Source organism: Callionymus lyra, chromosome 18, assembly GCF_982586985.1.
Source record: "Callionymus lyra chromosome 18, fCalLyr1.hap1.1, whole genome shotgun sequence".
NCBI lineage: Eukaryota > Metazoa > Chordata > Actinopteri > Syngnathiformes > Callionymidae > Callionymus > Callionymus lyra.
In genome coordinates, this window is record NC_141835.1 from 3758098 (window position 1) to 3773241 (window position 15144).

At 36.7% G+C, this 15144-nt stretch overlaps 1 protein-coding gene across 1 annotated transcript; it reads left to right on the top strand.

Moving 5' to 3' along the window:
* Nucleotides 1–1896: 1896 nt before the first annotated feature.
* vti1b (vesicle transport through interaction with t-SNAREs 1B) lies at nucleotides 1897–15002 on the top strand. The gene is made up of 6 exons (XM_087780332.1): nucleotides 1897–2130; nucleotides 5451–5509; nucleotides 5724–5906; nucleotides 5991–6164; nucleotides 6226–6287; nucleotides 14360–15002. The coding sequence occupies exons 1-6, from the start codon at nucleotides 2034–2036 to the stop codon at nucleotides 14454–14456; spliced, it is 672 nt and encodes a 223-aa protein (XP_087636458.1). The 5' UTR covers nucleotides 1897–2033; the 3' UTR covers nucleotides 14457–15002.
* The last annotated feature ends 142 nt before the right edge of the window (nucleotides 15003–15144 follow it).

Below are 15144 nucleotides of genomic sequence, written 5' to 3' on the forward strand. Positions count from 1 at the left end.
GATACTAACTTCTAGTATACTAAGAGAAGTGTGTGATTTGAAACACAGCATTAGAGATACGACACCGATATTTAAAACATCTGTTTAACTGAAAATCACACCTAAAATCGTAGATCAAAGAACGAAGCAAGACACACCCGGGAAACGCCCCAGAACATTTGAATGATTAGAAAAGGAAACAAATTAGGAAGTTTTCTCCACGGGGGGGATGGTGGCACAGAGAACATGAAAGAACTATTTGGCCGGAAAAGACGACCCCCTGGGCGAGAAGTTAGCTAACATCCAGCTCTACTGCTCTGTTGATCCAACTGAGCTCCAGAGGCTGAACTTAGTCAAGTGTTGCTGGAAATCAAACAATAAGTGAAAACACTTTGAAGCTAAATGTGGACAAAACCGAAACTCTGGTGATTGTTGATGATAAAGTTCAGGGTTGAGTCAGTACTTGGGAGAAACATCTCTAAACTTGGGAAAATGTTGTCACAACATGATCTGGAGCTTTTGTGTCGTTTATTCTATTGTAACAGTTTGTTTTCATGTCTTAACAAGAAGGATCGTCTCGCCTGCAGTTCATACAAAACTCTGCAGCCAGAATTCTGAGCCGCTCTAGTAGAAGAACTCACATTTCTCCTTCAAACTCTTCACTGGCTGCCAGTTTCTTTCAGGATCATTTTAAAATTCTGGTTCTTACTTTCAGATCTATTCATGGTCAGACCTTCCATCAGTGATCTGATCCAGACTTACACCCCAGCTCGGGCTCTGAGGTCTGTGGATCAGAATCTACTGATGGTTCCTGAACTTCCGGACCAGAGGAGAGAAATCCTTCCAGACTGTTGCTCCTAAGCTTTGGAACCATCTTTGCACTTGATGATCTACTGAGCTCCTGTTGTGTTATTAGTTTTATCTTGATCTTTAAAGTATATATTTTTATTGAATATTGTTTTGATTGTTTAAGTTCTTTGTGACCCTGGTCTAGAAAAGCGATCTACAAATAAAAATGACTTACTTACTTACTTACTTAAATATAGCGATGTTTCTACAGCTTTTCTGCCCGAAGCTATTGATCTGTACAGTCGCCGAGAGATCATGTGTCCGATCGATCGTAAAGCTTGTATTTCTTTTGACTTGAAGCGGCGAATAAACGACCCGTGACACTCTCTCGATTGTTCATCTTTCTCCACGAAGCGAAGTATAAAACCCGTAACGGACTCTGTGTTTTGACCGTTTTAATTTCAACATTAGCTACTCATTCTTTCTGAATAAAAGAGTTAATGTTTGCGGATAGTATAACATTAGCTGCTCGTCCTTACAGCAGTCAGCAGAGAAAGTCTTAGCATTAGCATGTTCTGAATGAAAGTAACGTTAGCCTTAGATTTGCAGTCCAAACATGCTAACATTTTCTGATTAACTTTAGCACCTGCCTTAGCATGTCAATATATAGACAATAATCAAATTATTGAAGCAACAGAGCTTGTTGTTTTTTTAATTCATGACTTCAAAGAACAGAAATAAAAAATAATAATAATAAAAAATGTAATTGAGTAATGCTTTATTATTTCTCTGATTTGAGGTTAATTTGAGTAAAACAGATCTATTATTGTTTTTATATTGAATTTAAAATATTTTGAATGTTATCTTTGAACTTGTAGTCGCTAACTACACGTGTGGTTAAAGAAACAGCAGGAGAACTTGACTACAATTCCCAGAATGCATCAGTGGAGTCTGTCCCCCGGTGCCTGTCGAATACTAGGTCATTATTTCGCTCTGGTCAACACAATCAAATGCTTAAAAAACATGGCTATATATATATGGACAAGGAAATATTAAGTGTATCTCGTTTTATTTTATATATATATATCTTTTTTTATTATTTTAGTGTTTCAAGGATCACGTGATCCATCATGCGGAAGTGATTGAGATTTTTACCGGAGCAACAAAAAATGAGGAAGTTTTTGTTGTGAATCTACATTAATATACGTTTTTAAAGCCTGATACTATAGTATTTATTGCGGACGACGAAGGCTTTAAACGCCAAGATGTCGTCGGAAGAGTTCGAGAAGTTACACGAAATGTTCGGATGTTTATATGAAGAACTGAAGCTGATCCCGGAGAAGATTCTCAGCTGTCATGGAGGTAAACACTCGCTGCTGACGCTCTTTCCTCTGCTTTTCCTCTGCTTTTCTTCTGGTTTTCTTCTGGTTTTCTGTAGATCAAGGAGATGAAGTTACTCTGTAACAAACTACTGCATCATGTCTTTCATGGACAGATGTTTTACTGTCGTAACTACAGTAATGATCATGTCTTTAACACACAAGATCGTTTATTTAGATTCTTTTTTGTGATCGATCATTTACTTTATACAAGTGAATCAAATGGTTATTGTGTAGTTTTTATTTCTCAAGAACTGTGGTGTTAGGATGTAGTTTGTCAGATTGTTTTGACACAAGTATATATTTGAAATATCAACAGTTTTTATTCAATTCAGTCTGAATGTTGTTGTTCTTCATGTTTGTTCTTCATGTTTGTTCTTCATGTTTGTTCTTCATTGTTGTTCTTCATGTTTGTTCTTCATTGTTGTTCTTCATTGTTGTTCTTCATTGTTGTTCTTCATGTTTGTTCTTCATTGTTGTTCTTCATGTTTGTTCTTCATGTTTGTTCTTCATTGTTATTCTTCATTGTTGTTCTTCATGTTTGTTCTTCATGTTTGTTCTTCATGTTTGTTCTTCATTTTTGTTCTTCATGTTTGTTCTTCATTTTTGTTCTTCATTGTTGTTCTTCATGTTTGTTCTTCATTTTTGTCTTCATTGTTGTTCTTCATGTTTGTTCTTCATTTTTGTTCTTCATTGTTGTTCTTCATGTTTGTTCTTCATTGTTGTTCTTCATGTTTGTTCTTCATTTTTATTCTTCATTGTTGTTCTTCATTGTTGTTCTTCATGTTTGTTCTTCATGTTTGTTCTTCATGTTTGTTCTTCATGTTTGTTCTTCATTGTTGTTCTTCATGTTTGTTCTTCATGTTTGTTCTTCATGTTTGTTCTTCATGTTTGTTCTTCATGTTTGTTCTTCATGTTTGTTCTTCATTGTTGTTCTTCATGTTTGTTCTTCATGTTTGTTCTTCATGTTTGTTCTTCATTGTTGTTCTTCATGTTTGTTCTTCATTTTTATTCTTCATTGTTGTTCTTCATTGTTGTTCTTCATGTTTGTTCTTCATGTTTGTTCTTCATGTTTGTTCTTCATGTTTGTTCTTCATTGTTGTTCTTCATGTTTGTTCTTCATGTTTGTTCTTCATTGTTGTTCTTCATGTTTGTTCTTCATTTTTGTCTTCATTGTTGTTCTTCATGTTTGTTCTTCATGTTTGTTCTTCATGTTTGTTCTTCATGTTTGTTCTTCATTGTTGTTCTTCATGTTTGTTCTTCATGTTTGTTCTTCATTGTTGTTCTTCATGTTTGTTCTTCATTTTTGTCTTCATTGTTGTTCTTCATGTTTGTTCTTCATTTTTGTTCTTCATTGTTGTTCTTCATGTTTGTTCTTCATGTTTGTTCTTCATGTTTGTTCTTCATTGTTGTTCTTCATGTTTGTTCTTCATTTTTATTCTTCATTGTTGTTCTTCATGTTTGTTCTTCATTGTTGTTCTTCATGTTTGTTCTTCATTTTTATTCTTCATTGTTGTTCTTCATTGTTGTTCTTCATGTTTGTTCTTCATGTTTGTTCTTCATGTTTGTTCTTCATTGTTGTTCTTCATGTTTGTTCTTCATGTTTGTTCTTCATGTTTGTTCTTCATTGTTGTTCTTCATGTTTGTTCTTCATGTTTGTTCTTCATTTTTGTTCTTCATTGTTGTTCTTCATTGTTGTTCTTCATTGTTGTTCTTCATGTTTGTTCTTCATGTTTGTTCTTCATGTTTGTTCTTCATGTTTGTTCTTCATTGTTATTCTTCATTGTTGTTCTTCATGTTTGTTCTTCATTGTTATTCTTCATTGTTGTTCTTCATGTTTGTTCTTCATGTTTGTTCTTCATTGTTGTTCTTCATGTTTGTTCTTCATTGTTGTTCTTCATGTTTGTTCTTCATGTTTGTTCTTCATTGTTGTTCTTCATTGTTGTTCTTCATTGTTGTTCTTCATGTTTGTTCTTCATTGTTGTTCTTCATGTTTGTTCTTCATGTTTGTTCTTCATTGTTGTTCTTCATTGTTGTTCTTCATTGTTGTTCTTCATTGTTGTTCTTCATGTTTGTTCTTCATGTTTGTTCTTCATGTTTGTTCTTCATTGTTATTCTTCATTGTTGTTCTTCATGTTTGTTCTTCATTGTTGTTCTTCATGTTTGTTCTTCATGTTTGTTCTTCATTGTTGTTCTTCATTGTTGTTCTTCATTGTTGTTCTTCATGTTTGTTCTTCATGTTTGTTCTTCATTGTTGTTCTTCATGTTTGTTCTTCATTGTTATTCTTCATTGTTGTTCTTCATGTTTGTTCTTCATTGTTATTCTTCATTGTTGTTCTTCATGTTTGTTCTTCATTGTTGTTCTTCATTGTTATTCTTCATTGTTGTTCTTCATGTTTGTTCTTCATTGTTGTTCTTCATGTTTGTTCTTCATGTTTGTTCTTCATTGTTGTTCTTCATTGTTGTTCTTCATTGTTGTTCTTCATGTTTGTTCTTCATGTTTGTTCTTCATGTTTGTTCTTCATTGTTATTCTTCATTGTTGTTCTTCATGTTTGTTCTTCATTGTTGTTCTTCATTGTTGTTCTTCATTGTTGTTCTTCATTGTTGTTCTTCATGTTTGTGCTTCATGTTTGTTCTTCATTGTTATTCTTCATTGTTGTTCTTCATTGTTGTTCTTCATTGTTGTTCTTCATGTTTGTTCTTCATTGTTGTTCTTCATTGTTATTCTTCATTGTTGTTCTTCATGTTTGTTCTTCATGTTTGTTCTTCATTGTTGTCTTCATTGTTGTTCTTCATTGTTGTCTTCATTGTTGTTCTTCATGTTTGTTCTTCATGTTTGTTCTTCATTGTTGTTCTTCATTGTTATTCTTCATTGTTGTTCTTCATTGTTGTCTTCATTGTTGTTCTTCATTGTTGTCTTCATTGTTGTTCTTCATGTTTGTTCTTCATGTTTGTTCTTCATTGTTGTTCTTCATTGTTATTCTTCATTGTTGTTCTTCATTGTTGTCTTCATTGTTGTTCTTCATTGTTGTCTTCATTGTTGTTCTTCATGTTTGTTCTTCATGTTTGTTCTTCATTGTTGTTCTTCATTGTTATTCTTCATTGTTGTTCTTCATTGTTGTTCTTCATTGTTGTTCTTCATTGTTATTCTTCATTGTTGTTCTTCATTGTTGTCTTCATTGTTATTCTTCATTGTTGTTCTTCATTGTTGTCTTCATTGTTATTCTTCATTGTTGTTCTTCATTGTTGTCTTCATTGTTATTCTTCATTGTTATTCTTCATTGTTGTCTTCATTGTTGCAGAGGACAGAAAGAAGTGGGTGAGGACATTCGATGAGCGCCACGGCGAGGCGGAGGAAGTGGTGAGTTTATTTGACCCAATAAACACAAAAACAAGACCCTTAAATGAACTTAGTTAGAAGGTACATTTAAAACAAGAAAACCTGGTATAACTTTGCTAAATCACATGAACTAAAAAACAACATGGTAACAATAACTGAAGTAGTTTTGCAACGAAAAAGCAATATTTTTCTCCCAGAGGTGAATGAATATGAATTGAGATCCTTCTAACTCCAGCTGCAGGGCATGGAGGACGAGCTGCGTTTGGCTCCCGTGTCGTACAGGAACGCCATGAGCACGAAGCTGCGTCTGTATCGACGAGATCTGGGGAAGTTGAACCGAGACATGAAGAGCTCCGTCTCAAACCGACCCGTGGAAGGACGTCAACACGGCATCTACGCCGAGGAGAACCAACAGAGTGTACGTTTCTATCCCATCATTCAAACCTCGTAAACTTTCTCCCACATGTCGCTGTAACAAGATGTTGTTTTTGATTCTCTTCAGACGCACCTGCAGGCCCAGAGGTCTCTGCTGCTTCAAGGCACCGACTCGCTCAACAGCGCCAGCGAGAGCATCGCCCGGAGCCAACGCATCGCCGTGGAGACGGAGCAGATCGGCAACGACATCATCGAGGAGCTCGGAGGGCAGCGCGAGCAGCTGGATCGCAGCAGGAACAGAGTGAGTTTTACGAGGCGAGAAGATGTCGTGTCATCGAACCAAACCGGTTTCATTCCTGCAGCTGGTGAACACGGGAGAGAACCTGAGCCGGAGTCGTAAGATCCTGCGGGCCATGTCCAGAAGGTTGGTGACGTTCAGTGTGAGCGAAGAGTATCTTTATATTAGTCGAGCTGTTGTTGTTTTTGCTCAAAGTTAGTCGATACAAACATGTGCTGAGTCTCAAATCACATACTTCTCTTAGTATACTAGAAGTTAGTATCATCAGGATAGTGTACGTACTAACTAGTAACTAACCCTCCACAGATAGTATGTCTCAAATCACATACTTCTCTTAGTATACTAGAGGTTAGTATCATCAGGATAGTGTACGTACTAACTAGTAACTAATCCTCCACAGATAGTATGTCTCAAATCGCACACTTCTCTTAGTATACTAGAAGTTAGTATCATCAGGATAGTGTACGTACTAACTAGTAACTAACCCTCCACAGATAGTATGTCTCAAATCACATACTTCTCTTAGTATACTAGAGGTTAGTATCATCAGGATAGTGTACGTACTAACTAGTAACTAATCCTCCACAGATAGTATGTCTCAAATCGCACACTTCTCTTAGTATACTAGAAGTTAGTATCATCAGGATAGTGTACGTACTAACTAGTAACTAATCCTCCACAGATAGTATGTCTCAAACATACTTCTCTTAGTATACTAGAGGTTAGTATGCATCAGGATAGTGTACATACTAACTAGTAACTAATCCTCCACAGATAGTATGTCTCAAATTGCACACTTCTCTTAGTATACTAGAAGTTAGTATCATCAGGATAGTGTACGTACTAACTAGTAACTAATCCTCCACAGATAGTATGTCTCAAACATACTTCTCTTAGTATACTAGAGGTTAGTATCATCAGGATAGTGTACATACTAACTAGTAACTAATCCTCCACAGATAGTATGTCTCAAATCGCACACTTCTCTTAGTATACTAGAAGTTAGTATCATCAGGATAGTGTACATACTAACTAGTAACTAATCCTCCACAGATAGTATGTCTCAAATCGCACACTTCTCTTAGTATACTAGAAGTTAGTATCATCAGGATAGTGTACGTACTAACTAGTAACTAATCCTCCACAGATAGTATGTCTCAAACATACTTCTCTTAGTATACTAGAGGTTAGTATGCATCAGGATAGTGTACATACTAACTAGTAACTAATCCTCCACAGATAGTATGTCTCAAACATACTTCTCTTAGTATACTAGAGGTTAGTATCATCAGGATAGTGTACGTACTAACTAGTAACTAATCCTCCACAGATAGTATGTCTCAAATCGCACACTTCTCTTAGTATACTAGAAGTTAGTATCACGCCGGTCTTCTGTGAAGCTGACAGCAATGCATTGTTGAGATTTTTCATTGACAAAATTAAATTGATCAAAGAGAAAATCTCTCCCCCTTTGTTGGGAACCCCTACTGTCTCTGAGCCCATCTCCTCCTCTTGGTCATCCTTCACTGCTGTATCTTTGGGTGATATTTCAGCACTAGTGAACAAGATGAAACCCTCCTCTTGCTCAGATGACGTCCTTCCTTGTAGGCTTTTTATCAAAGTATTTGATGTAATTGGCCCCTGGGTTACCAATATGGTGAACCTCTCCCTTTCCACAGGGGTTTTTCCCAATGCATTTAAACATGCCATTGTGGAGCCTCTGCTCAAAAAACCAGGCTTAGACCCAACTGACCTCAGTAATTTCAGGCCTATTTCTAAGCTCCCTTTCTTGTCCAAGATCTTGGAGAAGGTGGTGTCCGAGCAGCTGTCTTTGTTCTTGGATCAGAGCGACATCCATGAGAAGTTTCAGTCTGGCTTCCGTAAACATCACTCTACGGAGACAGCTTTACTGAAAGTGTCCAGTGACATCATGATGTCGGCTGACTCTGGTAAATTCACTGTTCTGGTTCTCTTGGATCTGTCGTCAGCCTTTGACACAGTTGATCACCAGATCCTGCTGAGAAGACTAAGGGATGAAGTGGGACTGTCTGGGTCTGTGTTAGAATGGTTCTCATCTTACCTTTCTGGGCGCAGTTTTAGTGTATCTGCCAATCAAATGAGGTCTGAATCGGCAGATCTGTTGTGTGGAGTCCCTCAAGGTTCTGTTCTGGGTCCTTTATTGTTTTTGCTGTACTTGATTCCCCTTGGTAAAATCATTCAGAGATTTCCAGATGTTTCTTATCACATTTTTGCTGATGACATCCAGCTCTACTGCTCTTTTGACCCAACTGAGCCCCAAAGGCTGAACAGCTTAGTCAATTGTTTGCTAGAAATCAAACAATGGCTGAGTGAAAACACTTTACAGCTTAATGTGGACAAAACTGAAACTCTGGTGATTGCTCCTGATGATAAGTTTCCAGGGTTGAGTCAGTACTTGGGTGACTTAGGTCAGTCTGTCAAACTGAGCCTGAGAAACCTGGGTGTTGTATTTGATAAAGACATGTCTCTTGTTCAACACTGTAGAAAACTGACCAGAAACTGTTTCCTTCAACTGAGAAAAATCTCTAAACTTAGGAAAATGCTGTCACAACATGATCTGGAGCTTGTAATCCATGCGTTTGTTTCTTCTCGTCTGGACTATTGTAACAGTTTGTTTTCATGTCTTAACAAGAAGGAGCTGTCTCGCCTGCAGTTGATTCAGAACTCTGCAGCGAGAATTCTGACCCGCTCTAGTAGAAGAACTCACATTTCTCCGGTCCTTAAAACTCTTCACTGGCTTCCAGTTTCTTTCAGGATCAACTTTAAAATTCTGGTTCTTACTTTCAGAGCTATTCATGGTCAGGCTCCTCCTTACATCACTGATCTGATCCAGCCTTACACCCCAGCTCGGTCTCTGAGGTCTGTGGATCAGAATCTACTTATGGTTCCACGCACACGGCTCAGGACCAGAGGAGAGAAATCTTTTCAGGCTGTTGCTCCTAAGCTTTGGAACAATCTTCCTCTCTCTTTGCGCTTGATGGAGTCTACTGACTCCTTTAAGAAACATCTTAAGACGTTTCTATTTGTTCAGGCTTTTCCTTGAATTTCTCGAACTCCTGTGTTGTTCTCGGTGTTGTCTTGATCTTTGAAGTATGTACTGTTTTGAGTATTGTTTTTGATTGTTAAAGCGCTTTGTGACCCTGGTCTCGAAAAGCGCTATATAAATATATATTACTTACTTACTTACTTACTTACGTACTAACTAGTAACTAATCCTCCACAGATAGTATGTCTCAAACATACTTCTCTTAGTATACTAGAAGTTAGTATCATCAGGATAGTGTACGTACTAACTAGTAACTAATCCTCCATAGATAGTATGTCTCAAATCACATACTTCTCTTAGTATACTAGAAGTTAGTATCATCAGGATAGTGTACGTACTAACTAGTAACTAATCCTCCACAGATAGTATGTCTCAAATCACACACTTCTCTTAGTATACTAGAAGTTAGTATGCATCAGGATAGTGTACGTACTAACTAGTAACTAATCCTCCACAGATAGTATGTCTCAAACATACTTCTCTTAGTATACTAGAAGTTAGTATCATCAGGATAGTGTACGTACTAACTAGTAACTAATCCTCCACAGATAGTATGTCTCAAATCACACACTTCTCTTAGTATACTAGAGGTTAGTATCATCAGGATAGTGTACGTACTAACTAGTAACTAATCCTCCACAGATAGTATGTCTCAAATCACATACTTCTCTTAGTATACTAGAAGTTAGTGGGCATCAGGATAGTGTACGTACTAACTAGTAACTAATCCTCCACAGATAGTATGTCTCAAACATACTTCTCTTAGTATACTAGAAGTTAGTATCATCAGGATAGTGTACGTACTAACTAGTAACTAATCCTCCGCAGATAGTATGTCTCAAATCACATACTTCTCTTAGTATACTAGAAGTTAGTATCATCAGGATTGTGTACGTACTAACTAGTAACTAATCCTCCACAGATAGTATGTCTCAAATCACATACTTCTCTTAGTATACTAGAAGTTAGTATCATCAGGATAGTGTACGTACTAACTAGTAACTAATCCTCCACAGATAGTATGTCTCAAATCACATACTTCTCTTAGTATACTAGAAGTTAGTATCATCAGGATAGTGTACGTACTAACTAGTAACTAATCCTCCACAGATAGTATGTCTCAAACATACTTCTCTTAGTATACTAGAAGTTAGTATCATCAGGATTGTGTACGTACTAACTAGTAACTAATCCTCCACAGATAGTATGTCTCAAATCACATACTTCTCTTAGTATACTAGAAGTTAGTATCATCAGGATAGTGTACGTACTAACTAGTAACTAATCCTCCACAGATAGTATGTCTCAAATCACATACTTCTCTTAGTATACTAGAAGTTAGTATCATCAGGATAGTGTACGTACTAACTAGTAACTAATCCTCCACAGATAGTATGTCTCAAACATACTTCTCTTAGTATACTAGAAGTTAGAATCATCAGGATAGTGTACTTACTAACTAGTAACTAATCCTCCACAGATAGATTGTCTCAAACATACTTCTCTTAGTATACTAGAAGTTAGTATCATCAGGATAGTGTACGTACTAACTAGTAACTAACCCTCCACAGATAGTATGTCTCAAATCACATACTTCTCTTAGTATACTAGAGGTTAGTATCATCAGGATAGTGTACGTACTAACTAGTAACTAATCCTCCACAGATAGTATGTCTCAAATCGCACACTTCTCTTAGTATACTAGAAGTTAGTATCATCAGGATAGTGTACGTACTAACTAGTAACTAACCCTCCACAGATAGTATGTCTCAAATCACATACTTCTCTTAGTATACTAGAGGTTAGTATCATCAGGATAGTGTACGTACTAACTAGTAACTAATCCTCCACAGATAGTATGTCTCAAATCGCACACTTCTCTTAGTATACTAGAAGTTAGTATCATCAGGATAGTGTACGTACTAACTAGTAACTAATCCTCCACAGATAGTATGTCTCAAACATACTTCTCTTAGTATACTAGAGGTTAGTATGCATCAGGATAGTGTACATACTAACTAGTAACTAATCCTCCACAGATAGTATGTCTCAAATTGCACACTTCTCTTAGTATACTAGAAGTTAGTATCATCAGGATAGTGTACGTACTAACTAGTAACTAATCCTCCACAGATAGTATGTCTCAAACATACTTCTCTTAGTATACTAGAGGTTAGTATCATCAGGATAGTGTACATACTAACTAGTAACTAATCCTCCACAGATAGTATGTCTCAAATCGCACACTTCTCTTAGTATACTAGAAGTTAGTATCATCAGGATAGTGTACATACTAACTAGTAACTAATCCTCCACAGATAGTATGTCTCAAATCGCACACTTCTCTTAGTATACTAGAAGTTAGTATCATCAGGATAGTGTACGTACTAACTAGTAACTAATCCTCCACAGATAGTATGTCTCAAACATACTTCTCTTAGTATACTAGAGGTTAGTATGCATCAGGATAGTGTACATACTAACTAGTAACTAATCCTCCACAGATAGTATGTCTCAAACATACTTCTCTTAGTATACTAGAGGTTAGTATCATCAGGATAGTGTACGTACTAACTAGTAACTAATCCTCCACAGATAGTATGTCTCAAACATACTTCTCTTAGTATACTAGAAGTTAGTATCATCAGGATAGTGTACGTACTAACTAGTAACTAATCCTCCATAGATAGTATGTCTCAAATCACATACTTCTCTTAGTATACTAGAAGTTAGTATCATCAGGATAGTGTACGTACTAACTAGTAACTAATCCTCCACAGATAGTATGTCTCAAATCACACACTTCTCTTAGTATACTAGAAGTTAGTATGCATCAGGATAGTGTACGTACTAACTAGTAACTAATCCTCCACAGATAGTATGTCTCAAACATACTTCTCTTAGTATACTAGAAGTTAGTATCATCAGGATAGTGTACGTACTAACTAGTAACTAATCCTCCACAGATAGTATGTCTCAAATCACACACTTCTCTTAGTATACTAGAGGTTAGTATCATCAGGATAGTGTACGTACTAACTAGTAACTAATCCTCCACAGATAGTATGTCTCAAATCACATACTTCTCTTAGTATACTAGAAGTTAGTAGGCATCAGGATAGTGTACGTACTAACTAGTAACTAATCCTCCACAGATAGTATGTCTCAAACATACTTCTCTTAGTATACTAGAAGTTAGTATCATCAGGATAGTGTACGTACTAACTAGTAACTAATCCTCCGCAGATAGTATGTCTCAAACATACTTCTCTTAGTATACTAGACGTTAGTATCATCAGGATAGTGTACGTACTAACTAGTAACTAATCCTCCACAGATAGTATGTCTCAAATCACATACTTCTCTTAGTATACTAGAAGTTAGTATCATCAGGATAGTGTACGTACTAACTAGTAACTAATCCTCCACAGATAGTATGTCTCAAATCACATACTTCTCTTAGTATACTAGAAGTTAGTATCATCAGGATAGTGTACTTACTAACTAGTAACTAATCCTCCACAGATAGTATGTCTCAAATCACATACTTCTCTTAGTATACTAGAAGTTAGTATCATCAGGATAGTGTACGTACTAACTAGTAACTAATCCTCCACAGATAGTATGTCTCAAACATACTTCTCTTAGTATACTAGAAGTTAGAATCATCAGGATAGTGTACTTACTAACTAGTAACTAATCCTCCACAGATAGATTGTCTCAAACATACTTCTCTTAGTATACTAGAAGTTAGTATCATCAGGATAGTGTACGTACTAACTAGTAACTAATCCTCCACAGATAGTATGTCTCAAACATACTTCTCTTAGTATACTAGAAGTTAGTATCATCAGGATAGTGTACGTACTAACTAGTAACTAATCCTCCACAGATAGTATGTCTCAAATCACATACTTCTCTTAGTATACTAGAAGTTAGTATCATCAGGATAGTGTACGTACTAACTAGTAACTAATCCTCCACAGATAGTATGTCTCAAACATACTTCTCTTAATATACTAGAAGTTAGTATCATCAGGATAGTGTACGTACTAACTAGTAACTAATCCTCCACAGATAGTATGTCACAAACATACTTCTCTTAGTATACTAGAAGTTAGTATGTATCAGGATATTGTACATACTAACTAGTAACTAATCCTCCACAGATAGTATTTCACAAACATACTTCTCTTAATATATATATATATATATATATATATATATATATATATATATATATATATATATATATATATATATATATATATATATATGACGTGACTTCCGTTTACAACGTCACTAAGATGGAGTCGTTTAGTGTAGAAAGTGTCCATCGATTCATACTTGGTTTTGTGGGCATTTTAGTGTGTATGGAGCACTACATTCACATACTAAGAATTGAGACGCACTTACGCACTAAAAATACTAACTTTGAGTACGCTAGTATTTGATTTGAGACACAGCAGTGGATTTGTTTCTTAAAAGAGCAGCATTTTTCAGATTAGATTTCTAAATAATGCATTTATTTAATTGATTATCTACTGCTGGTCACGAGGCTGGAGTCTCTATCCCAGCTACTCGGGGTTGAAGGCGGGGGGGTCACTGGTATACAGTCTGTCCAGGGATGACGCACAAAATCACACCTCCTGACAATTTAGAGTCTTGATCAACCTGTGTGTGTTTGCGGGAGGAGACCGGAGTGCCCGGAGTAAACCAACAAACATACAAAGAGGAAACATTAATGATTTCAAGTGTCTTTTCTGCTGATGACGTTTGGACATGAACATGGTTTGTATGTGAAGAAAATAGTTGATTTTGTTCCTGTAGTCATGACTTTGGTCTGTGGTGAGTCGCGACATTAGAAGATAATCAATCAAAGACCATCAAGTACAGGAAGTCGTGATCTGGTCGAGGGAAGAAGATCTTGTGACGAAGAAGGAAGTCACAGAATTCTGCTTGGATTACAATTAGAAGCTGAATAGTTGGTAACGATCCTAAAAATAAACCTGTCTCGCCAGTCGAGCCACAGTGTTTATCGGAATGTTGGTATGTTTATCTTCGCCGCGGTGGAATCAGAAGAAGATACGTTTGTCATCTTTGACCTTCACAGGCTCATGACCAACAAGCTGCTGCTGGCCATCATCATCCTGATGGAGCTCGCCATCCTGGGCGCCGTGGTTTACCTCAAGTTCTTCCGGAAGAAATGAAGAGTCGTCTCTTGTCGAGCAGATCCACGGAACTTTTGACCTCCGGTGAACCTCGGCTCTGAAGGTCAACGGAGGGAACTCTTGCACAAGTCTGTGGACGAGCTGCCAACAACACTGTCGGTTCAGGGTTTGTTTTGAACTTTCTCCGGCGCCTGAATGGAAGCAATACTCTGATCCGCTGCTGCTGACGTTCCCACGGACGGAAGCCAAACAGGCCAAAGATAAAAAAACCACAACATTGGTCACTGCTGCTGTGGAATCTACGTCTCAAATAAACACTGATACGTTTTTTTGGTTGTTTTTTTTTTTTTAATCTCCAGGCGTCGCGTTGTCTGGCGACCGGTTTGATAAGGAAGTTATTGTTGTGACCTTGACTGGATGATCGTTCACACGGAGGGTTGGGTTCGTGATAGTTGAACACATTTAATTCTGCTACTTAGAAGAGAATCTCGAGCGTGAACATGAAGAATTCCTGGAAATATTAAAGATGAAGCAACTTGTCTGTTCCTTTAAATAAAAACTCTTTCTGTCACAAGGATTCCTGAATACTTTTGTACTATCAGTCATTCTACTGGAAATGAGGTTAGATAGTAAAAGAACATTTACATATAAATACGGGACCGTTTTCAATACATAATAAAAGAAATGGGTTATTTTATTTTCGACAGACAAACAGTTTTAGTTCACA

Bases quoted from the DNA above. Each gene is read 5' to 3' on its own strand.
- vti1b (XM_087780332.1), top strand. From the start codon at position 2,034: ATGTCGTCGGAAGAGTTCGAGAAGTTACACGAAATGTTCGGATGTTTA. The intron at 2,131-5,450 runs GTAAACACTCGC...TCATTGTTGCAG, and splicing joins GATTCTCAGCTGTCATGGAG to AGGACAGAAAGAAGTGGGTG. The intron at 5,907-5,990 runs GTACGTTTCTAT...GATTCTCTTCAG, and splicing joins CCGAGGAGAACCAACAGAGT to ACGCACCTGCAGGCCCAGAG.